Below are 26,897 nucleotides of genomic sequence, written 5' to 3'. Positions count from 1 at the left end.
TCAGTTATACACTGCTTCACTACCTCTCCTCTGGACTATAGCAATGTGATACACCTGGGTATGAAGAAAAGAACCCTTAAGAAACTGACTGGTACAGAACACTGCAGCACAGCTCAACAATATGAGTTACTGCACATCACACCTGGCCTTCGCTCTCTACACTCACTTCCCATAGAATATCGCATCAAGTTCAAGGTCTCAGTCCTTATTCTGAAGGCATGTCAATGGCTAGGCCCAGGGTAGCTAAAAGATGGACTAAAGCTCCAGTATGAAGACTATGGCCTTGTCTACACCATGTGGCTAAATCGACACCACTGTGATCAATGCCCTAAGCTCTACCCCCCGCAGAGGTGGAGTTATTAAGTCAATGTAGTGGGCAACTTACCAGCAGGAGCACTACTGTAGTGTAGGCAGTTACATAGTTAGGTTGATGTAAGCTGCCTTGCTTTGATCTAACTGTAGCGTAGACCAGGCCTTAGTCATGAAGCTAAATTACTGCTACTGACTTTAGCTGAGGTTTACCATAAGCTGACCTCCTTCCCCTCTGCACACAGTACCATCTCCTAAATAAAAGACAGGTGAGAGCACATAAAGCACAAGCACGCTCCCCGCCCATACTGGCTTCACATCTGACTCTCAACCTGGTTCTGATCTTTAAAGGCTTCAGTGGTTTAGGGCCTAGCCATAGCTAGCTTTGAGATTGCCTCTCTTCACAATCTACCAAACAGCTGCACTCAACAGGGACTCTCCAATCAAGCATCTTGTGAAACTCAGGGACTAGGAAGATCCAGTGGAAGGCCCTGGACTGTGGAATTCCTTACCAAACCACAAAAGAACAAGCCTGGCTACCATTTGGGCAGGCTCCATCAAGTAGTAAGATGGTCTACCAAGTAGACCTTGCCAGACTAACAAATAGAATTCCCATTGAAGAATGCAGTGTGCCCAGGGAAGTGTTTGTGCATGTCCTTTTTGGACATAATACTCGTGCATGGCTCAGATACTGCAATGATGTATACATTGGAAATGCATAATGCAACAGATTACACCATGGAACTGGAAATATATGGCTGACAGTATCTTGGCTTCTGCTGTGAGCAGAAAGGTTTAACTGCTGCTCTTTGGTGTCCCAGTTGCAGCATTGCAGGTGCAGTATTTTCTTCCATTTCCTACAATAAACTCTAGCTGCATATTTCCACACCTTCCAGAAGGTGGCATTTCAAGGGGAACGGGAAAGCGGATGAACAGTAATTGCTTTAATCAGAATCCATTTTAAGAGTTTATTCCTGACCCTTGGAAGAATATCTTTGATAGAGGGTATCATCCTTAAGGAACCCTGGCTCCTTGTTTTTAACACATCTGCTAATACAAGGAGTTCTCAACCTTATTCCTTCCTCTGGAGGTTAATCTACCACTTCCTATGGCACCACATGCCAAGTTATCACTGGTTCTAGTGGTAAATCAAAGGATGTGCCAACTCCCCTAGCACTTCACTCGTGAGACCAGGCACATTCTCCCCTCCTGGCTGCTTGCAGGGGTAGCTGTTCCACTCCCTCCAGGGTGGGTCCTGGCAGTGTTGTTCTTCTGTGAGGGGAGTAAATACTTGAACATCTCCAACACTGGGAATGCAGCCTCTCCTGCAATCAGCACTTTGGTTCAGCAGAGTTACCTGAGTGTTCACTAGTGGGATTCAGCTGTGTGCCATCAAGGAGTGGGAACCATCTTGTGACCACATGGAAATCCTCTGCTGACCTCCTTCAGGGTGGCAGCCCATAGGCTGGGAACTCTGTGCTAATACAAAGGTCCCTTTATAGACATTAGCACTGAAGAACTTGCTTCGGGTCTGGATAAAAAAAGTCAGTGAATGTTTGTGGTTTCCTAGTTCTGTGGATTAGTTTGTGCAAGCCCAGATGATTGTTCTAGCCAGGTGATCACTGTTATCCAGATGAGTGAATTTACACAGACATAGCAGCAAAGTCTCTTTGTGAAGATATAACTTCTAGACTTCTAACACCAAGGGAGCTCAGTCCTTCTATGAATGCCTGTTTGGCATTCTCCCAAGCTGTAACATTCTTGAACATCACTTGGCTGCAAGTTAAAGGAGTGACATTTCTTTGCCTCACTGAAAAAGATGACAATCTTTAGAGCCAGGAGCCCCTAATCAGTGTAAGTCATATGCACACACATCAAGCCTCAACAGAAAAAGGCTTGTGGAATGTGTTTTTTTGATCCAAGAAGCTAAATGGGCCCTGAAATGTAAAATATAAATGTAATTTGGTGAGACACACAATCTTGCTCACGGCATAGTGGGCTGCATTAGTGGAAGCATTAGTTTGACCCACAAAAAGCAACTGTGCGGACAGCGCTTCGTCCATAAAGCTGTGAGGTGCACAGTGTAAATAGCCTAAGTGAGAAGGAAAAGTTTTGCTCTCTGAAGCTTTCCTGACTTTCTCGTTCCCCAATAACCTCGCAAATCCACTCAGTCCTGCATTTCCCAGGCCTGGGTTTCCACACCAATTGTAATCTTTGGTTTGTGTGTTCCCAGACAGTAATTTTAAAAATAATAAAAACAAACTGAATTATTTACATTTCCTGCCTTCAGGGCAGCTATAGATCACTTAATTTAGTGAAGGGCTGTGAATGACACAATGAGTGATAAAAGTAAAAACTTAATATAAAGTAGTTAAGCAAACAGGTCTCCCTATATTACACTGGATTTACACTAAATTGTAAGATGAAATGATGCACTTAGGGGAGATCAGTCCTTAAATGAGGAAAATAGGTATAACCCTTTCTCTGACAGTACCTTGATGATAGATGGGCATGCCTAATCTAAAATGACGATGTTAACCTTTTAATAATCCATTTTAATGTCCCTTAATTAAATTAAATCCACCTTTACTATAATTATTTTTTTTATTTTTATTGACTCTTTAACATTGAGCATCCAAAACATTAACATTTTATCTAAAAATCTTGTAAAAGCCCATTACATCATAACTCGTCTTCAACTTGCCTCTGAATTGTCTCCCTTCACTTTTACTTACACTTTACCAGCCTCGACTGACTATTGTCAAGCCAATTTTTGAGAAATACATTTTTGGCCCTACTTTTATTTTAACATTACTATATAAACATAAGCATCATCACTATAGGCTACAACACATGGCAAAACCAGGGTAAAGATTGATGTCCTGCATAATCTAGTGCAAGTGCACCTGGAGTACCATGGAATTCTGCTCCCCATAGGAAGGAAGGAAAGAGAAAAACAAGAATGAGGAAGCTAAGGAATTGAAAATCTGTAGGAGAGCGCGCTTGGGGTTCAGAGGGCATCCATGCGCACAGTCCACGCATACCCTTATAATTTTATAAATGAAGGAGGAAAAATATTCACACATTTGGCAAAGGTAGAAATAAGCAGTAGCAGAGGCCAAGGAAAGAAATCTCGCCTTTCACTGTCAGAGCACTTTGGGAAAGTGACAGTGGACTGGACTCCTAATGGAAGTGGCTGAGGCACCATCTCCTGGAAGATTCAAGTATAGTTACAGGAGTTGAAATGTGGTAAGAAGCAGTCCTGGATGAACCAAGTGGTCTGGTTTTGGTCCTGCGATCTTACTTGTATAACATATTCCACTGAGGATAAGGAATTTCTATTTAGTTCACAAATACTAATCTGAAATTGATGGGTGAAAAACTTTACCCGCTTTATTTATCCCACAAAGATTTCCAAAGCGATTTGTATTCACGTTTTTTCATGTAGAGAGATTCTGATCTTCTGGAATTTAGAATACTGTTTTTGAGGAAAACAGGTACAGTCATGGAATCATAGAAGATTAGGGTTGGAAGAGACCTCAGGAGGTCATCTAGTCCAACACCCTGCTCAAAGCAGGATCAATCCCCAACTAAATCATCCCAGCCAGGGCTTTGTCAAGCCAGGTCTTAAAAACCTCTAAGGATGGAGATTCTACCACCTCCCTAGGTAACCCATTCCAGTGCTTCACCACCCTCCTTGGGAAACAGTGTTTCCTAATATCCAACCGAGACCTCCCCCACTGCAACTTGAGACCATTGCTCCTTTTTCTGTCATCTGCCACCACTGAGAACAGCCAAGCTCCATCCTCTTTGGAACCCCCCCTTCAGGTAGTTGAAGGCGGCTATCAAATCCCTCCTCACTCTTCTGCAGACTAAACAAGCCTAGTTACCTCAGCCGCTCCTCAGAAGTCATGTGCCCCAGCCCCCTGATCATTTTCGTTGCCCTCTGCTGGACTCTCTCCAATTTGTCCACATCCTTTCTGTAGTGAGGGGCCCAAAACTGGACGTAATACTCCAGATGTGGCCTCACCAGTGCCAAATAGAGGGGAATAATCATTTCCCTCAGTCCCTTGTTGGTCAGGGGTGGGGTTTTTTCACACTCCTGACAGAAGTTTTACCAACAAAAAAGTGCACTGTAGATATAGCCTTAGAAGCCTTAAGTTTCATAATGCAGCTGCAAAACTGGTTTGAGCAATCTGTGGAATTGTTTTGGGCACTGCTTTTATCCAGCCAGAGTACTTTCTCTCCTAAGCAACTGCAGTTAAAATACTCGTAGTGTTGCACAGTGAAATTGATTTTTTTTTTTTTAAGTATATGGTTTGTTTTTTGGTGGTACTGAAGATTACAGAAACCCAGAACTGGCTCAAAGATGTAGATGCAAAATCATCTGGGAATTACCAGGATACAGCCAAGCAGTTGTGCTTGGGCCTCCTGTCTGTCCACAGACCTAAACAGCATATTGCCTACATTGCAACAACACACCCAGAGGCTGCTCCGTGTCAGCTGACTTGGGTTCGCAGGGCCATAAAATTGCTGTGTAGACGCCTGGGCTCAGGCTGGAGCCTGGGCTCTGGAAACCTTCCCCCTTGTGAGGTCCCAGAGTAGAGCTCGAACTTCTACACTGCACTTTTATAACCCAGCGGCCCGAGCCCAAGTCAGCTAACATGGGCCAGCCAGAGGTGTTTTATCACAGAGTACACATACCTTTAGGCTGTAGGGACTGGACAGAGAAGGTATTTTTTTCTGGGACTTCCAAGGCTGGTGACAGCGCACTAGCCTTTAATTCTGGTGCCAGTGGGAGAATAGGGCTGACTGTGCTTCCAGAATAACTGATAATTCTGGCTCTCAGGTGTGGGGGAGCTGACATGCTTCTGGCCTCACCGGTTGATAATCACACTCCTCGGAGAGACCAAGGACTCCCAATAAGGGTGTCCCTTTAATTCTGGAACTGAAAGGGGTGTTTGGGAAAGTGACAGTGTTTTCCCCCTTTGTCGAAAAACTGATTCCAGGCCAAGGTGACTGAAGACCCGAACACAGGTAGTGGGCAGTGACTGAGCAGCTTTCGATTCCCAAAAGAATCCAAAGGATCACTGAAAAACTTCCACTAGTGATTGCATTCAGGAACGTGACTGCACACCTATCCTCCACCTACACTGATTCTGGTCCAAAGAGAGGCTGAATATTCTTAATATCAGGGACAGAGTCAGGTTGCGGACTTATAAACTTTAACATGCTACAAGTACACAATATTAAATAAACTGGTTTTTACACTAGTAAGTGGGGGGTGCCTCCTTAGTATGTAGTGGTATACCTATGATAGAACATAGAATATTAGGGTTTGAAGGGACCTCAGGAGGTCATCTAGTCCAACCCCCTGCTCAAAGCAGGACCAATCCCCAATGTTTGCCCCAGATCCCTAAATGGCCCCCTCAAGGATTGAGCTCACAACCCTGGGTTTAGCAGGCCATTGCTCAAACCACTGGGCTAAGATGCACTAACAGACCTAATATGCTTGGGTTCCAGAGCGAACAAGCAATTTTAATGCCGTCTGTTAAGTCTTATATTGCTAGTCATGGGAGAAGTCTGGACACCTCGATAAATATAGCAGAGCCGCAAGATCCCTTTGGGTTTGTGAGTACTTTGTTTAAAACACAAGGCTAATACCCAGAAAGTTAACAGGAGTGATTTAAAGGGAACAGCAATGAATAGTTTGTTGTTACTGTGCAATACTTTAGAGAGGCAAAAAGGAGAGCAATATGAATTAGTTAGAAGGGAGATTAAGCCTGTTGCAAACCAGGCTAAGGACTGTATACAAGCACTGGTGAATCTTACTGCTACGGTGTCTAATTGTTTTGAGCAGGCTTGAATTAGAAACCAGCACCTTAGAAAATTTGCCCTCCATTTCCAAAGCAGTGCCCAGCCCAGTCTGATTCATTGAATCAATGGGATGACATGGTGGCAGAAATTTGCTACATGAATGATTCCCTTGAGCTACAAGGGAAGGAACTGAAATAGTTTCACAGCCAACTGGACAGTCCAAATACACTCAAATAGAAATCCAGTCCCCTCTAAGGGGATGTGATACCTGGTTTTCTGAATCAGTTGATCAGGCCCTGATTCTAAAAGCCAGGTAAAGTGGGGGAGAGGATACACATTCACAATGTCCCCAGTACCCACCAGGCTGTATAATGGCCTCTTTAGATACAGGCAGAGCAGGGAGAACTGTATGGCTCTGCTAAGGAGTGGGAAGGGAATGTGTATAGTGGACAGAGGTGCAGGTGTATCTACATTATGACCCTCACCCAGCCACATCGCCGTTGGAAAGAAAAGGAGTCATGGCAATTGAGACTTTTACAAAACAGCCTATTAAAATAAAGTGGTCTCACCCACTGATAGTCCCCAAAGGAGATTTATGCAGGACTCATGTTTGCTCTGGCTAAGTTACCAGAACCACAAAACCTGCTGGGAGCAAATTTTCTGGTGACGCATGGGTTGAGTTTAGATTTGACAAACAAGTTGATTTGTCAAAAAGTAGTAAAGGATTTGGGGAAAGAACCCTTTGTGGATCCAGAACTCCATGCTGTTGCTGCAGTCTACACCAGCCTCTTATGACCTCAGTGTGGAATACAACAAAAACATGTTCAAGGACACTCGACAGCCAGTCACACAGTAAAATGCAACAGCTTTTGCTACACACAACCATGACTGTGGGTGTACGGACATAGAACTTTTCATTACAGAAGATTCTCCTCAAAAGCCATACCATATTCGTAGAGAAGCTAACAGATCTGAGGAAAATCAAAGTATCCAAGATGCATTGGTTTCTCCCCTGCCAGTATGGCATTGCACCACAAGTTGTTTCATAGTATCGTCCCAAGTCTTGTTGCATTCAACTTTTCAAACAGCCGTTCCTTAGTTTGAACTAGTGTTGATTTCCTCTTTATGGGTATAGGCTTTGTGTCTATTTATACTTAATCTCATTATTGCAGTCTATTGTTCTCGTCTCTCTTGGTCACTACTTGGGTTGGTTCCCACTTCCTTTGTGTTTGCCTATTCTTTGGTTTGGGCTTTTCAGCAGGATTTGATTATGCTCTAAGTTACAGCTCGAGGTTGTTAATGAAATTAAATTGGGTTCCATTATTGATTCCTATTGTCTCTCACTCGATACTGCTTTTTACCTCTATAACAAATTTTAATCATGCCATAATATTTTTGTGGGGTTAATAGTTATCTGAATTTCTCCATAAGTTTATCATCCCAACGTTTCTTTCTGTGTACTAAATCAGTAAATGGGCCAATATATTTGTGCTTCAGTGCGATACTTGAGCTTTTGGTAGCAGAAAAAAGAATTTATTCCATTTGCAACCAGATCCATTTATACATTAAAATTTAGGAGACATTTGAGTGATCTATCCCTATTACTCAAAAAAGTGAAACAGCCTCAACGCCTTGGGAAGTAGGTCGTGGTTTGCGGAGTACTTTGAGATCACTGAATTTAAGATTTTATGTAAATGCAAAGTATTTTAGGAGCCATTCCCCTTCCCAAAGAAATATCAAACAATACTTCCCTCCATTGTTCAGTCCTTGAATCTTGGGAAAATAAAGCAACTTCCCGCAACATTTCTTAAAACTTGTATTTTACTCAAAACAAGGGCCCCAGGAAGAAACAAAGGACCTCTCAAAGGAAAGAGCAAGACGGGCTAAACCAGAAGTCCCCAAATTGTGGTATGAGAGCTTGATGTGCCATCAATTCACTTCGCAACCATTTAAGAAGGTGGTTTGTGAACCAATAAAGTTTGGGAACCACTGAGTTAGTTGATTGCTTCCAGTGATGCCAGCTGCAATAGGGTTAAACAAAACCATACAGGCCACCTTTGGCAAGATTCCTCTGGTGTTTGGAATTCTCTGAATGTGTCTGTTGGTCTTTCCAAAGAAGGTTGTGTCTCCTGCCACAAAAAAAGGACAGAAATGTGATGCTAAACCCTCTAAACCACTACCATCAGGCAAGAAGAGTTGCATTCCAACATCCACCCTAAGTTGTCCATTCCTGAAGAGCCTGGTGGCATACACTACCTGAATTTGTTACTAATTTGACGATTCTCAAAAGGTTTTGATTTAATGAATTAGCAAAAGAAAGCTGGCTGCAACCCAAAGGAGTAGATCCTTCTTAATTACACAGAATGCACTCCTTGTCCATGTTTTATCATGAGTTTTGTGTGTATACATGATTATCTAAATAATCTTCTAACCTCAACGGCAGTGGCAGTCTGCTATATCACTGACCACAGAACATGCTAAACCTTTCTCTAACTTCCAAGACTAAGACACTCTTCGCTTTAAGGACAGGTTTCAGAGTAGCAGCCGTTAGTCTGTATTCACATAAGCTTTCGTGAGCATCCAATGAAGTGAGCTGTAGCTCACAAAAGCTTATGCTCAAATAAATTTGTTAGTCTCTAAGGTGCCACAAGTACTTCTTTTCCCTTAGCTTTAAAAGATTTTAAAACCTAGATTTCCTTTGCTGTGTCATGTTATTAAAACCAATATTTTTGGTTTTACTTTGACCACAGATGCAGTTTTTGGGGTTTTTTTTTTGCACTTTGTGCGGTTTAGACAAGGAAGCTTAGCTGGCCAGTTTCAGATTATCAGACAATGCTGCAGTTTTTTGCGTTGCAATTGCAAACACTTCTTGGGAGCAAGGCAAAAAGAAACTAAAGCTCAACTACAAACTGTTTTCAGCTCATGAAAAAAGGTTCTAATTACAATTGTTTAAAAAGCTTTTACAGACTCTAAATACTGAATTTAAGCTTCCTAACTGCATCCCCGTAACACTGAATGATTGTATTAGAAAGCAGAGTTATTTGACATAGGATTTTCTCCAGTTCTTAGGCTTGAAGATGTGCCTGCTCTGGTAAAAGAATTAGACATCCTTTTGATTAGACCTCCAAATAAAGAAGGGTCAATGCTAATTAGTTCATCTGCCAACTGCTGGCCAGACAAGAGGGAAACACTCCATTGTTGCACTACATGAGGGCACATTGCTACAGCACACAGTAGGATAAGCAGCTTGCAGCAGTGGATACAATACACCACTTTCCTAGAAAATTAAAGTGATACAGTTAAACCAAGGTGCTTGTGATTCCTAAGCAGCAGATCCATCAGATAACCCAAAAAGGGAGCTTTCCCTCCTACTAACTAGGCCAATAGAAGCCATGCTTTATCTATTGCTGAACCGTGTGGTCCTTTTTAACCCTATGATTCTATTGTCTCGGTACATTACAGGCACTGGAAATTTACAGATAAAAGACAAACGTTGAGAAAATGGAAGTACAAGAGATTGCAAACAATAACTTCCCTTTAAGGAAATTAAATATTTCCTGATATTCTCTGATCCTAATGCTTGTAATTATTCTCAGCAATAAGTGACTTTAGATGTAGAGACCTCTGCATATCAGGTAGAAGAACAATTACCACTCTGGACTTTCAGAACAACCTTCTATAAAGCTCTACCAAAACTTGGCCACTGTACATCTTCAAATCCTTTTGCTAGAAGGAAATCTATTGTTTCATTAGCCAGCCTTTTTGCAACAAGACCTACTGCTGTAAAAAGCATTCCTACTTGATCAGAGCAAAATTGTTCGTTAGGTTTATGGGCTGAAATACAAATAAGATTTGAGAAATCCTCAAATTCAAAGGATGCAAGTCTTCAGTATGCTAACATTTATCAACTGTTGGCTAATCTGGCTTGTGGCATAAAGTATATTGCCTCCATTCATAAAACTTTTCACTTGTATGCCCTGAACAACTTCCTCACCCGTGAAGCTTCCTCACTTACACAGAAAAGTTAAAAAGGCTACAAGGGGTATTTCTAATATCTCCATTACAAGAATTTTTTTTTTAAGTTTACTGGCCTCAATGTGACAGATTCCTGCAGTGCAGATCAAACTTACATTTTCATCATTTTTTAGTAAAAATAATTTTTGTAAAAATATTTATAATTTTCCTATTTGGTTCACCCTTCTACTTTTGGGGTCCAATTCAGCAAACCATCCCTATTCAGCAAAGTACTTCAGCTTGTGCTTGGACATTGTCTACCTTTTTAACAAAATGATCAATTATACGTGACAGTGCCATGTTGTAATGAACAAACTAGTTCATGCTACTAGGAACATGCTCTAACCTGTGCTACAAAAGGTGGGAAAACAAGTTCTTCTGTAAAATGTAAGCAATATTCTACTTGTGTATTAATCTGCTATTATAAAAACACAGTACATTTTTGTTACGTGTACTCATGCAAAGGAGCCTCAGATAGAAGTTGCTTCTTGCATACTTCACATGAACTCTTGCATACTCTTATGACTCTTCTGTCCAGAATATAAAGAAAGTATCTGGGGGTGGGGGGGGTTAAATTTAATTATTTAAAAAAAATTAAGTTACAACACACAGAACCTCAGCAAGTACCCAATACTTGGCCTTGCCTTGATAGTATTGCTGGTTAGCAAGCTACTGTTTCCACAGACCGAAAGTGCTTATAAGATGAATATACCAGCAAGTAACAATTTTCCCCTTGTGTTTTGTATCAACCTCTCCTCTGTAAGAATCTTTTGCAATTCTTATACTCTTATCAGTATACTGGTAAGAATGAAAAGGAGAAGCCTTGAAAATACACCTTTAGAAAGCCTAAACATGAGTTCACCATCAGCAGTTTGTCTTCAAACATTGGTTAATTCAGCATATAGGACTAGCCTCTCCCAAAACAAATGGCCACACCCTTCTTTTTGTCCTCCCCCAAAATGATTTAGATTTTCTCCATGCATTAGAACTCGCTAATGTCACTTTTCAAGATATTGCAAAAGTTGCAATTGTTTAGACCAGTGGTTTTCAACCTTTTTTCATTTGTGGACCCCGAAAAAATTTCAAATGGAGGTGCAGACCCCTTTGGAAACCTTAGACATGGTCTGTGGACTCCCAGGGGTCCATGGACCACAAGTTGAAAGCCACTGGTCTAGACAATTTGGTTTTCTTTTGCTATACCATGACCCCAAGGTTGCAACAGAAGGAAGTTTCAGGACCACTTCTACCTAGCCATGAAAAAAAAGCAGGTTATCACCTCCAGGTTGAAAACCCATGCCCTAGGTACTCCCAAAAGTATGACAATGAAACGTTAGCATTAATTTTAAGATTTAAAAGCATCTCCCAGAGAAAAAAGTTACCTAATTTTCTAATTGCATGTGTTTTCCTCTGGAAGGAAATCATTTCTATTCCAGAAAGACACTTTGGAGCTCCCACATTGGGAAAGATGAAAGAACTGAAGAGCTGCTCCTGAAGAATGGAAATGCATCAGCACAGAGTTTTGCATTCTGAAGTGCGGGTCTATTCTAACAGAACAACAAACAGCATTACATTTGTGCCTCAAGTCTTGTCCACATTTGGGAAATCGGGAAATCTGATTCATTCGGGTGCCCTTTCTGACTCAACTGAAGTGACTATAGTAATGGTGAGAGCCCCGCTTCCGCGGGTTTACCAAAAACAATGACAAAAAGGGGTCCAGCTATCAGATCCTTGACTATTATACAGGTCCCACCTGTGCTAGCACTGGACCAGAGACAATACTGATAGGAATTTAAGAAATTTCAGAGTGTAGACTTGAGTCTAGATCAAACACGCTCAATTTACCAGAGTTGGCTCCTGCTGGAGTCTTGAGATCTGAACAAGTCAGGCTGGCTTCTTTCTGGTTTATACATCATTACCACTAAGTTTCAGCAGACCAAATTCGGCCCTCAGTTCCATGTCCTTCAGTAGGGCTGCATACATGTAACTGAATGGGTCGTGCAACTGGAACTTACTGTTGAGAGAACCAGAATAAATTCCAACTCGTTACTGTTGCCTCTGCAGTGCTGACAATAGTAAAATCTAAATTTGCCACTAAAATGAGTAGATCCCTCCGAACAGAGAGAGCGAGCTTTCAGTCAGGCACGATCAATTTTATCTAGTCACTTGCCAACTATAACTGCATTTTAAGTTACACTGCTGCTCTTATGCAACCAGATGTCAAAAGTCCAATAAAAATGACTACAAAATAAACCACTTAAATCTCTAACGTAGCATTCTCCTTTTTCCTGTGCTCAGTACTACAGCTGCATGCTAGTCGCATTCCTTTCTAAATTCAAAACTTTCACAGTTGAATTTATCCAACGCAGTTGGCTGAGATGGGCTATTGCTACACATCACCATTTAGTAAATTCAACAAAAGTTATCTGTACCAAAATAGGAAGACGCAAACTGAAGAGTTCCTAACAGATGGCTTTAAAGCCAATTCAAGAACTGACAAGAGGCCATGCTAGGAGAAGTATTAGGCGTAAGATCTTTATTTCATCCACAACAGAGGAAGGGCTATGTTGCCTAGGCCAAGAGCTTCCGTATCCTATTACTTGAGATGGTTCAAGATGTATTCTCAGTAATTTGAGCTAATAACTAGGCTCTGCTCGAACAGCAACCATGACAAGGACAAGCAGCTCAAAATAACAAAGCAGTCACACTTCACAATCCTTCAAAAGCAGAAAAAAACCTATTCCTGCGCTAGGGTAGAAGTGTAAAAATGTCAATTATTTCAAACGTAAAGCATTTCTCCAGAGGAACATACTTGCAGAAATGAAATCATGGTTTGTATCTTTTCAATGTCACTTAAAAGAAGTACAGTGTGCTGGCTGGATTTTCTGAAGCTAATAATGCCAGAAGATGGAGAAAGGAAATATGCAACATGCAATTCTATAGTACTAAAAAAAAAATCCAACTACAAGACAACCAATTAAATGAAATTTCAAAAATGATTTATGACATTTCTGATAGACTAATCATATCCAAGTACCCTAAATACAATGATACAGACCCATTATTAATAATCCCTTTCCAAATCTTGTACCTCAGAGGGGCACTTAATGATTTATTGTGTTTGATAATTGATTTGCACTTTACATTCAGAAGAACATTCAACAGAAGAGGGCTAGGAAAGTCACTAGAGGGAACAAGTACAAAAACCATTTTTGTTTAAAAATCTATATTTTGTGAAACAGTCATTTTATTAAGGCAAAATAATTGCTGACCAAGTTTATGCTCCCTTTGGAGTGAGTCTATGTGCTTTTAAACTAGAACCATCATATGTCAAACAGCAAACTTTAGCTACAACCAACTATACACTTACTTTAAATGCCACTTCTCTTTTCCTGCAAAGATCAGTTAACACTGGCCAAGAAAATCAACGTTCCATTCATTTAAAGCTCACATACTTCACATAAAATATACACACACACATGGTGCACAACTTTCTAGAAACGTACCTTGTAATAAATACTTCCTATGAGTTCGGTTCTCCCCTCTTCAAGGGTGGAATGGTATTTCATCCACAGCTCAATAATGGTATGTTTTATAAATACACAATTTAGGGATAATTAATACAAATACCATTGCATGGGGTCACTGTCCTTTTTCTTTTTAATTCAACAAGTTGCATTTTCTGGGGCAGATGTTATGTTCCAAACAGACAGTCTTATGAAAGCCATCCCTATATGGCATGTGCCAAAATCCCAAGCTGACTGGCTTTTAATCTCTCATGGAAACAAATGAAGAATTTAACACATGAAGAATCTTTCTAGCCAAGTACACTACACAATTAACACTCATTTGTCTTAGAAAATCTTAACCTTTATTTGCCCGTTTATATTAGTGCTCCTCTCATTCCTTCTCCCCGGTATACTAATTGGATCAACAAATTTCCCCATAAACATCTCAGTCAAGAAGGATCTCTCTCAGCTGGCCATCTTTGGAACTGTACTGGATAGCCCGGATATAGGCAAACTCTCTCAGACTTTGAAGCGTGGGTTTTCGATATTTGAAAAGCACAGTAATACTGTATACAGAAAGTGGCATTCAATAGTCTTGCCTTTTTAAACAGACATTTTCAACTGCAAATTCATCTATTTTCACAATCAGAACATTTTTGTCTGAAAAGTTTATTTTAGTTTTCTGAACACTCTAAAGCAACCGTGCTTTAGATGTTACACAAGTGTCCAGATAGGATTAAACAAAAATTAAAATGTTCTAAATTACAAATGTAATTCCTGTAAGAGCTTCAGAAAGGAAACAGACCAGAAAGTAGGACATACACACATTGTGAGGAAACCCCAACGTTTCATGCAATGGCAGGCAAGATGTAAAAAGCCACCCAAATTCACACATTTGTACACCGAATCATCAGAAAAAAGTACTCTGTAGTAAATCTGTACATCCAAATACATTTGAGATCTACACCTAAGTTACATTATTTAATGTTATATACACTTATTACCGCTTTATAATGTCTTAAGGAAAGCCTTCATTCAAACCCAAACTGGAAAAAAAGACTAACTTGGAAAAAAAAGGAGAATCACTTTAGACATTCAGTTAAAACGTTGGTTTTGTTTTAATCTAGACCTCAAAACGTTTAATAAAAAACAAACAGCATCCTCTTCGTTTAACATTTTGCTTTCTAACTGTACAGTAAATTGCACTGTCTTCAGACTGTATCTTCTTTGGATGGATTTAAGATGTAGCTGGATATTACTTTAAAGATAAATAAATGGGAAGTTGGTCCAACTAGAATGATCGCTGATATATTACATGCAGGTGAGTTTAATATATTTTTTAGACCAATGGGTGTAGGGATAGTTGATACTGCAAATGAACCAAAAAGAAGCACCCAGAGTCAAAATACAAAACATACTTCTATCCGGACAATGGCAGTGAAAACCAGAAAAGTAATCTTTCTGGAACAGCATTTTTAGATAATTTAGAAATGTTAAGTACCAGGAAGACTACTAATCAAGCAGTTTTAGTAGCCAAGTTTCCCTCTTTTTATTGAATGGAACAAATGCTTGAAATAAACTGTTTGTCCTCTTCACTGAAGAGAGCTAGCCTATTCGTCTTTAATGAGCTAGGTTTTTTTGGGAAGGTTAGCCATGTACTGTAGTAATGCCTACTGCATATAATCCAAGCATTTGCTGTGAACAGTTGGAGAAAGCAGTCAGTAAGAATCTAGGATCAATGAAAATAGATGTTACTTTAAGCCATCCACAAAATGGAGACCCACACGAGGCCCAGTCTTAAAACCCAACTCTCTTCTTGCGCTTTTTGTTGTGCAAGTTCACCCCCACTGAAAACAGTAACTGATCCATAGTTAAGTTTTCTTATTTCCTTAGTCAATTTTCACATTAGTGTAGATTTTACGAACAAAGGCACTTGTTCCCATGTAACCAATAGCTCCTGCAAAACAAAAAAAATAAAATGTATATTTTAGAGGAGATCACCTAATAACTATTAACATAAAACAAATACACTGTTCTTAGAGACGGTCATTTAAACCATTCATTCTAAAAAAAAAAAACCAATTACTTACCTGAGAATACTTTTTCTCAAACTGTATACAATTATCCATGCTCCCAGTGAATAACTGGCAAGAACTCCCATAGCTCTAAAGATCTAAATCCATTAAACCATCTCCCCAAAAGTCTATGCTCCCTTGCCCTGATAATATAGCAGTTCCCCCTACTGCTTCTGATAACCAGGTCCTTTTCTCCAAGCAAAGGGTGTAAAGCAAAACATTCCCAAATCTCTGGGGTAGGTGGATTTTATTATAAATTACAGATTTTCTGAAAGTGAATGTTCTTTTTCTCACCATGAGCTAGAAATGAATAGCAATAAGTTGTTAAAAGGAAATTGCAACCTGCAGTTTTCAAATTAGTAAGAGTCATGAGGCACGTATGCTTGGACCACAGCAGTAATAAAGGAACAGGACATTAGGTGTTTGAGGATGGAGGCAGTTTGGGATTGAACAATACATCGCAGTAGTAAAAGGCATCCTAACAAAAACTAGATACTCAAGTGGCAAGACAGCAAGGACTCATCCCAGAAGCAGGTTCTGCAACTGCAGTAGGCCAAACCTAGAATCGAAGATGGATAAGCAAGGCTGAGTAAGCAGTAGCGTAGATAATGCTACACGACTATACTGCATACCTCCCAAACAGGAACAAATGGAAGGTTGACTGCTGATCCCAACCTGCGAGGATAAGCTAACACGACACCAAAGGTGCAAACCCGGAAAGGATCAAGAGAACTGCAGTTACTCAGCCAGTCTGACCCACTCCATGGTCAGAAGTGAAACCAAAAGCTAGGTGGACAATCTAAGGGCTGTAATCCACCGCAGATAAAAGGCAAGAGACCTTCCATACCAAGTTTATTAAGATGTTCTTCCCAGAATAGATTATGCATGGAAAACTCACACGCGTGCTCCTCTGCGACAACACAGATTAAAGCCCAGGATGAAGTATGTCAGATAAAGGGGGTCCCAAAGCACTTGACAAGAGGATCCAGATATGAACAAAACTTCCAAAGAAGAGCAGGTGATTACAGAGCCTGAACATCTTTAGGGAAATGCTGCAAAACTTTCCACTTTGAAAAAGCCTTTCAACCATAAGAATGGCACTCACTGACACCCACTTCTACCAGCCAAACCAAAAAAGACAGAAATCAAATCAAAAACCTTACCCAAGCAGAATTTCTACCCCAAAAAGGGAGAAGTACCAGAGACTCCATGAATTCCACTTGAAATTTCACTACTGATTTCACGTGGAAGGTGCTCAGATACTACAATGGGTCACAGGCTAAAACTAAGGTAAAGTAAACCAAAAAATATCGTCATGTTGGTTGATTAAAGCTTAGAGTGCCACATAAAGGAAACTAAACCTGAAACACTGCCAACTTTGAAAGGGATCAAGAACAAGATGCGTCTTGACCAAAATGGGGCTTTTAAGATAACTGAGTATGTGTCTCTCCTGAGCTAGGTCAGAACTTTTGGATGGGGGAGGATGAAAGGTACATATGGAGGCCTTTCTCCAAGGAATAGGGAAGAAAGGTGTCCATCACTGCTGTGGTCTGAGTGCCAACTCAAACTCAATTAGCATGGCATGTCTAGACAACCTGGGAATCACACCTCCCACCTCAAAGGCAGACATATCCTAAGACTCTCCAAAGGAGAAGACAGGCTTTGGTCTGAGATGTGACATTTATATACCTCATTTAGTTCATGGGCACAAGCTAAGAATTTGGGTATTTCAGTATGAACCAGGGTGACTCCAGCATCATGGTGGCGGTGGCAGAGAGATTCAAAGAGCATCCTTGTGCTTAGAATTATGATCCAGAAGAGCTGATCCAGAGATCTTACTCACATGCACAGCCATCTCTACTAATAATCTTTCAGGGAGATGGTGGGGGATGAGGAAGCGGGAAGAAGTAAACTGTAATATCCTTTGGTGCAAAGTAATTGTGATCAGCCCTTTTGAAACTTCTGATACATATCCTTCAACAATCAGTTAAGGAATGAACGAACAGGAACAACCTAGCTACTGGAAGGATGGGATGTTTCCAAGTGCAGAAAAATCTTCGGGCCCTCTTCAGACTTCCTATAAACTCATAAGGACTGAGGAGTCCTTTGGATCCCCCAGGCTAATGAGTGAGTCCTCCCATTAGCCTCAAATAGCAAGCTGCAATTGTGAAACCAAAAGATATGGCAGATGCATCTGAGTTAGATCAGGCCATCAGCACCAAGCAAGCTAATTGCTTCTGAACGGAGCGCATCAAGAGCAATAAGAGCATGGGGCATAAGTATCAAGCAGGTTCAGCATCATGACAGTGCTTTACCTAGCTAGCTGACATGGCGTGTGTATTAAATGACTTGGCCAAGGCAATAGGATTAAATGAATTCAGTCAGTACAAGGAATCAGGCTGTGGCCCACAAGCCCTGGTACTATTGGGGTTGGAGTAGACTGCTTGGCAACTTGGAAAGACTAGATGTGGCCAGGCTAGTTTAGTGGTCTTCTCTAATAGTCTGTGTTGCACTTAGTCCAACATCAGGAATGTTTTCAGAATTCCTTGAGCATGTCAAAACCTTGTCTTCCAGCCTTGCTGACGGTAGCCGGCCGCTGTAAAGGTGCTGAACCACTCCTGAGAGATTAGTAATGTTCTGCCAGCATCAAAGCAGACAATGTCAACAGTTTCAATTCTCATTTAAACTGACAGGTTTCAGAGTAGCAGCCGTGTGAGGCACGTTCTTGTCACCTGCTGGAAATGGCCCACCTTGATTATCACTACAAAAGATTTTTTTCCTCTCCTGCTGGTAGTAGCTCACCTTACCTGATCACTCTCGTTACAGTGTGTATGGTAACACCCATTGTTTCATGTTCTCTGTGTATATAAAATCTCCTCCCTGTATTTTCCACAGCATACATCTGATGAAATGAGCTGTAGCTCACGAAAGCTTATGCTCTAATAAATTTGTTAGTCTCTAAGGTGCCACAAGTACTCCTTTTAATTTAAACTGAGCTACCCTGAAGCATTCTGACATCTGTGCTTTGAGGCCCTCTGGGGTGTAATGATGTGAGACACTATAGAAGCTTGGAAGGCCAACAAATGCTTAAAACATTCAAGTTAGGTCCTGACAGTTTGGAGGAGACATCAGGCCACAGATCTCAGCCACAGAAACAAGTCATGGCCTACCCTGAATCTTGGGCAACAGTCATATCCATGAGGGACAGCTTACGACTGCATCCAAAGTATGGCTTGAAGTCCCCAGGTCGCTTTGCAGACATAGTTTCTCATATACGGCTGTTGATACAAAGACTAACGCTGCTCACTAAGCTACTTATTTCAATACAAGTTGGCTTTGCAAGACAAGGAAGAAAGAGATACCATTCCTCAGTTAACAACTAGAAAGTGTTAGCTAAAGTCGTGTGCAACGCAGTAGCATAGAATGTCACTGTGTCAGCCAAAAGAGGAATTGAACAAGGTGTGTGCTACCCCAGGTGATGCTATCTGCTTTAGAACAGCGGTTCTCAACCAGGGATCCATGGCTGCCTGGAGGGGCCTCGAGCTGGTTTCAGGGGGCCACAGGGCCCTGTGTCTGAAGTGTGCAGCTAAAATCTAGAGCAGAACTGCAGGGAGCCCCAAGGCCGGAGCCCCCACAGGGCTGAAATTAGGAAAGGATCCATGGGGTTGAAGACCTGAGGCCCTTCCCCCACCTGTCCTGGGATTGAAACCAGGAGCAGAGCCACAGGGAGCCCTCGCACTCCCTCTGGGGCTAAATCCCCAAGCCCCAGTGGCCCCTCCCCATCCCAGGTCTAAAGCCCTGAGCTCCAGAACCCACATGGGGCAGAAGCCTTGAGCGTCGCCACCCCTCAGCCCCAGCACGCTGCAGAACAGAAGCCCTGAGCCCGCCACCCAGAGCACTGAGCCTCCACACCCCCACCCAATGGCTGAAGTCCAGAGCCCCCTGCCAGGCCCCGTAGTTTTTAATAGCATGTTTGGGGGGGCCTCAGAAAGAAAAAGGTTGAGAACCCCTGGCTTAGAATACTGGAGATATGGGAGTTCCTGACCCTCACTACTTGGAACCCAGACCCAGGTATAAAAAACTATTATTTGTAACTTTTGAGTAAGAATTTTACTTCCAGGTATAATCCATCAAGTAAGAAGAACTGTATTTTGGCTAGGGGGGTTTTCAAGGGACTTGGCTATCGGGATATCTTTGAGCAAATACTTGTTTAATGGAGTAACTGTAAACAGTCCATCTCATCAGAACCATAAACTTTCATAAGCATGTAAAGCAAAATTCAAAGGATCCAAACAGTCAGGAACACCTGAATCATAAAAGAAACAGTTTCCTTGCTGTTGCTTTGAGAAGGGGGTTGGACTAGATGACCTCCTGAGGTCTCTTCCAACCCTCATCTTCTATGATTCTGTGGTCTTAATACCACAAAACAACTAATGCAAATCAGAGTTGTGATTTTGTATACAGAGTTAAGAAACTCCAAGTAAGGGAGTAAACAATATGTAAATATTTATCTGAATGTGCCATGGTCAAGTGCACCATATATTCAACTGAATTAAGCATGGACACCATGAAGTTAGTGAGCCACAAGGGCATGAAGAATGGCTACCCAGATCAGATGAGTTCCTCCCTATGCTATTTAAAGAGATGGGGATTTTTAAAGTTTTGTCTGTCTCTTGCATTAAGATCAAAGGTCTGGAAGTTCTAGGGAGCTCCCCACTTCCATTTTCAAAGCTCTTATGCTCTGTAGGAAGCAGTGTTCTCCAGTGATCAAAGTACAGTGTGTGAAATCTGAGTTAGGTAAACACAGTTGGGAGATTTATGATTGGGATAGGGGGCCTGGACATGCAGGGGCTCCAAAGCAGGCAAGTTCATGTTAATTGATTCCAACAGCATCCAACTGCATGATGCTGCAGACAGCCACGTACATGAGCATTGTCCCTCCGTGCATTGTTTCATAATAGATCAGCAGTAAAAAGCATGCTCAGTGCACATTTTTCTAACACACTTTGTTAGCCCTGCTGGATATGAATTTAATATACAAAACGAATTGTCATCTGATTTTGAAGAAATATGTGGGTAGTAAAAACCTAGATATCTCCTTAATACTGTTTCAAATACCTTTTCACAGTAACAAGAAAGCATATGAAGATTTTCCCTTTCAATTTTTTTTTAAAAACATTTTAATTACAAAAATTGATGGACACACTCAGTTCCTGGCATTAGACATTTTAATCAGTACCAGGTTGAACACTAAAAAAAAAAAAAAGATTAGAGCTGAAAGATATATAAAACCCTATTAAAGAAAAAATAGCTGAGAGACTGCCAGAACAGTGGGGGAACCTTGTAATGTGCCAAAGACTTCAAGAGGCAAGATGAGATTTCAGTCAGAAAAGCACTTAATTTAGAGTTGACCACATTTCTTTTTCCTTGTAAATGTCATGAAATTACCTTCTTGACTCTTCTAAAGAGTAGAAAAAATATACATGAAGCATAAGTGGTGGATATTGAATCTATTAGTGCCTTGAGCCTGCAAATCCTTATGGATATCAGTAACCCATATGCAAGTACTCCTACTAGGAGCAAAGGAATATTTGCATGGGTAGGGAGTTGTAAAATAAAACTCCAGGCTTGCATGAATAAAGCCAGTCATATTGGGCAAAAATGGGAAAGAACCAATTTTCACTCTCAAAAACATGTGAGGGAAAGAACCAAAAAAGCCAATAGGTGAATATATTAAATTCCGCAAGTGAACTTCCATATGTTTTACTACACTCTTATCCAAAGGTCTGCTCAAACAGCATCTAACAGGAAGTGAAACCAAATGCATGAAAGAGCACTGTGTTCTTTGCTCATTTGTAAATATTTGTAAACATTTGCTTCCTCATTCCTTCCCAGAAAAAACAGGACTCTTTGACATTCTCGCCAATCTCAGGATACCCCTGGTACTGGGAGTTACTGGAATGAGCAGTCTATGCCATCTCAGATGGTGCTGAGACCAACCATGAGTCCTTCACTGGATATCTGAGCCTGCTAAAAAGATAAGAGCGGAGAGAACCATCCCTCTTGATGCAAGACGAGCAGCCCCATTTGAACCACAGTCCTGTCCTGGGGTGGTGGAGAGAATGGACCCATCACAGGGGCAATGTTAGCACCAGAGCCATGGCTCACAGCTGCTTCTTTAAATAGCACTGCTGAGGAATTTTCTAGAAAATACCTCTGTGACAGAGACATTGACAAATGATGGACCATGGGCCCTAATGAACCTTTCCTTCTACCGACCTGATTTTTGGGTGTGAAGAATGGTTTTTCTTTTTATGTTTTAAGGCCTTAGATGGAACTTTAGTTTATCCACTGCTGGGAACACAGCTTACGGATTTAGAAAAAGTGCATCTCTGGTGCAGAGGAACTGGCATAAGTCTCTTAACCCCAGAGAACATATCAAAGGCTTACTGGCACCAAGGGATTTGGGGCTACTGCTGTGTGGCTCTCTCTTGCCAGAAAGTAGGTCAAGCACCATTCAGTTTATCTCCTGTCAAGTGACGTGCCCTATTGTACCTATTGCCCCAGAACTGTTTGGGTCTTGGACTACAATTTCTGGGAAGCGTGAAGACTCCTCTACCATGGTTAGCTTTAGTCCTCCTTCCGTCTGTAAGAGCCATGGCTGGAGATGATGGCCTAGGCCAAACAGATGATCTGGCAAATGTACTTCTTCATGGCAAACAGTAGTGACCAGCTACTAGCACTGTGTTCTTGCTGCATCACAGTGATTAAATCCTGATCTGTTGTATGCCACAGCTTTGGGATTAAAGTTTTTTACACTTTGGTATAGTATAGGTTAATGACTAACTACCGTAACCCCCCAAAAACTACAGAAGAGTTTAGGTCCTGTGTGAGCCAGACTGTTACAAGCACTTGAAGCAGTCAAGTGGCAAAAAAAAAAAAAAAGGTGGTTGTCAAGAGCCATAGCCCTTTTATAACCTTTGCATTACAGCATGAGGCTCAGGCATTTCACTGCTGGGTGGAAATTCAAGGCAGAATCTTCCTTACTCAGTGCCTGCTCCACAAATCCTTGTGGCCCATATCCTCCCATATACTGGGAGAGTATGTCAGCAGTGAATAGAATGAGAAGTATTTGTTCAACTGACCACTCCTGAACTAAGGGCTTCCATTTTCAAATTTCAAAAATAAGAAGTTGAGAGTTTTAGGACACAGTTTAAATGGATGCCTGGAAATCTACCTCCCCCTCTGAGTGCTAAAGGATTAATCTCAAACAGAAAAGGTAAAGGACTCTAGTTAATATGGAATTCATTGCACAGAGCTCAGGTGTGTTGGAAATTCAACCTCTGATTACAGTAATATTTTATGCTTTCAGCCCTGCAGAGTGATGTCTTGTTTTCTACATAGCACATAAAAGATATGTCTTCACTTTTGAAAAAGCAGTTCACACAAACCTGGTTCTACTAGACTGGTATAAAATGAAAAACCAAGCATATAAGCCAGGAAATTGGAACGTTATTTTCAAGGATAGTAGGTTTTCCTTAATGATATATACAGAAGTGAAATTATTTACAAAGCATTTTGAAAAGAGGCAGCTGTGAATTTATGATATACACAAAGCAGATTTGAGTATATTCTGGACTTACCACACATTATCCCCAAGGCTGTGCTAAATACCGCCATATAACCAAAGTAAAATGATGTTTGAAACAAGCCATACATTCTGGAAGGGGAAAAAAAAAAAAAAGATAGTAATTTATACCACAGGTATAGTTTCAGAAAATGGCAACAAAAATTATTAGAGGTATGGAACGGCTTCTGTATGAGGAGAGATTAATAAAATTGGGACTTTTCAGATTGGAAGAGACACAACTAAGGGGTGATAGATAGAGGTCTATAAAATCATGACTGGGGTGGAGAAAGTAAATAAGGAAATATTATTTACTCCTTCTCATAATACAAGAACTAGGGGGTCACCAAATGAAATTAATAGGCAGCAGGTTTAAAAAAAACAAAAGGAAGTATTTTTTCACACAATGCACAGTCAACCTGTGGAACTCTTTGCCAGAGGATGTTGTGAAGGCCAAGACAATAACAGAGTTCAAAAAAGAACTACATAAATTCATGGAGGATAGGTCCATCAATGGCTATTAGCCAGGATGGACATGGATGGTGTCCCTAGCCTCTGTTTGCCAGAAGTTGGGAATGGGTGACAGGGAATGGATCACTTGATGATTACCTGTTATATTCATCCCCTCTGAAGCATTTGGCATTGGCCACTGTTGGAAGACAGGAAACTGGGCTAGATGGACCTTTGGTCTGACCCAGTATGACTGTCCCTATGTTCTTAGGTGATTTTTTTGTAGTTTCTCAATATACCAGTTACTCTAAAGTAAGCTTATTTTTAATTCTTTAGGTCAAATGTTTGATTTACTAAATGCTGACCTATGAAGTACAAGATACAATCACCACTTACTTTGTTTTGAAAAAGTAGTAGTAAAAGGAATACATGTAAACATAGATTGCAGTTGATGCAGCAGAAAGAAAGCTCGTCCATTGCCTGAAAAACACATACAAGTCTGTCACACCACCAGATATGGAGCAAACAACATAAGTTTCCCCAGCAAAACATATGGTACAGGAAAAATCTGCAGTAGAAAAAAAAATCTAGTTGTCTAAACATGTTGTGCCTCATGTGAAAAGCAGACTTCCAGGAAACTATTTGTCAGTAATACCAAATACTGATTAGCTTCTGTCTTATGTATATTTTTTACACTACACAGTTTGAGTGTGTAATCAACATGCTCTTACTACACATGAACTTACATTTTCTCTGTTATCCTGCGACCAACACGGCTACAACAACACTGCAAACAATTCATACTCTAATGCCAGCCTTTGCTTGATACAGGGTAATTTAAAAAAAATCCACGTGTGTTTAGAGAAACTTTATATCAATACAGATTTGCAAGAGCCTTTCCATATTATGATTCTGAGGTAGTACACTATTAGGATATTTATGAACAAAAATGGTACTTACCACCTATAATCCTCTGCATTTAGCAGGAAGTACGTACATACAATGGTCACACAGACTGTCACAATGCAGAGGATAACCAGCACCAACATCATGAAGCCATAAACATAGTAGATCTTGTAAGCCCAGAATGAAGTGAAAATAAAATACCTAAGTAGAATTGAATGAAATAGGCAACTTTATTATATCATAACTACACCGTTTTAGCAGTTTCAACTGATCAGGCATAATATATTTACTAGCAATGGTTAACTTAATTCCATGCAAAAAACCCCTCACATTTCAATGAAAATTGATCCGAAAGGGAGAATTCCACCTAGGCAAACAATAACAGCTGGTTCCATGAACCTGCAAAATAACAGAAATAGCAATCAATGTTGATATTAGATAATTTTATAGTTTTATATTTCATTAATAAAGATATCTAAGACAAACAGCGGAACACTTAATAAAACCCAAAAGAGACATATGAAAGGCACCCATTCAGACAAACTCCGCATCGGTCCCTCTAGACCCACCGTATTTAAAAAGAAAATCTTAGATTTTTAAAACCGGTGAGAGACTCCTGTCAGTCTTCATGCCTGAAGGGAAGTCTACGTACTGAACGCCATTCACTTAAGTTGGGTCAGGCCCTAAGACGACAGCAGCTCCAAATGAAGTCAATGGAACCTCACTGCTTTTGAGCATATGACCTCTTACTTAGGAGCCTGACTACAACCTCTTGTTTTTTAAAAAAAATCTTACCCATAATACTTACCTACGTAACAGAGTCCTACAAAATCCCTGTGATGTAATGTATGTAAAAATAATTCTGAAATGGAAAGTGCTATCTACCATCATTGTATGGAGTGTAGTTGTAGATGTGTTGGTCCTAGGACATTAGAGAGACAAGGTGGATGAGGTGATATCTTTTATTGGACCAACTTCTGTTGGTGAGAGACAAATCTTTCAGGTCTGGGAAAAGTACTCCAACTGAGCATCACAGCTAAATGCAAGATGAAAAAGATTGTTCAGCATAAATAGCACATATTCTATGGCAGAGGTTCTCAGAACAATTTTTTTGGTGGCCTCAGAGTATGGCCACCAGCCCTTGCAGCACTTTAACGTGGCTGTGTAGTCGCAGCCACCCCCTATGAGGGAAGTAGCTCCCAGTGCCGGTGCACTGTCTACAATGCCACTTTACAGCGCTGAAACTTGCATTGCTCAGGGGGATGTTTTTTTGCATCACTGAGCGAGTAAGTTTCAGCGCTGTTATGTGGCAGTGTAGACAAGGCCAGAGTACCTTTCACAGACCTGAAGAGGAGTTCTCTGTGGCTCTAAAGCTTGTCTCTCACCAAGACAAGTTGGTCCAATAAAAGGTATTACCTCATCCACCTTGTCTCTCCAAGTGCTATAAGTGTAAGTTATCTATATATTTGAGAAACTCAGCTATAGGGACACTTTTAATAATACAAGATGGTATTGTGGTTAAGGCACAGCAATAAGAATCAGACAATCTAGTTTTATTTCCATCTCTGCCACAGATAAGTCTTATGGCCATAGGCAAATCACAGATTGTGCCACTTTCCCCATCCCTAATATGAAAATGCCTTCTTCACAGGGGCATTGTGAGGCTTCATTCATTTTGTAGCACCATCTCAGTGTCTACACACAAGTATTACTATTGCACAAAAAAATGTGCTTCATTTTCAAGACTGGGGTAGCGAGTGCCGTTCGTTTATCATCAAAATTGAAATGTCAGGCTGAAAGGGACCCTGAGAGTCTTCTAGTCCATCTCCCCATGCTGAAGTAGGATTAAGCATACCTGGGCCATCTCTGACAGGGATTTATCTAACCTATTTTTAGCTATATAGCTATAGCTTTTTTTTGTCAAGAGATTAAAAAATATTAATAGCAATTAATCGTGGAATTAATCGCACTGTTAAACAATAACAGAATGCCATTTATTTAAATATTTTTGGGTGTTTTCTACATTTTCAAATATATTAATTTCAATTACAACACAGAATACGAAGTGTACACTGCTCACTTTATATTTATATTTATTACAATTATTTGCACTGTAAAAAAAGAAATACTTTTCAATTCACCTAACACAAGTCCTGTAGTGCAATCTCTTTATCATGAAAGTTGAACTTACAA

General features: G+C 40.7%; 1 protein-coding gene across 4 annotated transcripts in view; it reads right to left on the bottom strand.

Annotated features, from left to right (window-relative positions):
- Positions 1 to 4,560: 4,560 nt before the first annotated feature.
- The window catches only part of TM9SF3 (transmembrane 9 superfamily member 3), a 93,726-nt gene continuing 71,389 nt past the window's right edge, over positions 4,561 to 26,897 (bottom strand). For 3 of the 4 annotated variants that reach the window (XM_073352979.2, XM_073352980.2, XM_073352981.2), the window contains exons 11-15: positions 25,035 to 25,103; positions 24,759 to 24,905; positions 24,195 to 24,278; positions 23,365 to 23,441; positions 4,561 to 15,603 (exon numbers count right to left, since the gene is read on the bottom strand). In XM_073352979.2, the coding sequence (XP_073209080.1) occupies positions 15,536 to 15,603; positions 23,365 to 23,441; positions 24,195 to 24,278; positions 24,759 to 24,905; positions 25,035 to 25,103 (445 nt within the window). In that variant the 3' untranslated portion in view covers positions 4,561 to 15,535. The remainder of the gene's footprint in view (positions 15,604 to 23,364; positions 23,442 to 24,194; positions 24,279 to 24,758; positions 24,906 to 25,034; positions 25,104 to 26,897) is intronic. The other variant, XR_012159928.2, reaches the window with a different exon arrangement.

The sequence above is a fragment of the Lepidochelys kempii genome, chromosome 7, assembly GCF_965140285.1.
Source record: "Lepidochelys kempii isolate rLepKem1 chromosome 7, rLepKem1.hap1, whole genome shotgun sequence".
In the NCBI taxonomy this organism is placed as follows: Eukaryota; Metazoa; Chordata; order Testudines; family Cheloniidae; genus Lepidochelys; species Lepidochelys kempii.
This window is presented reverse-complemented; position numbering and strand designations above follow the sequence as displayed.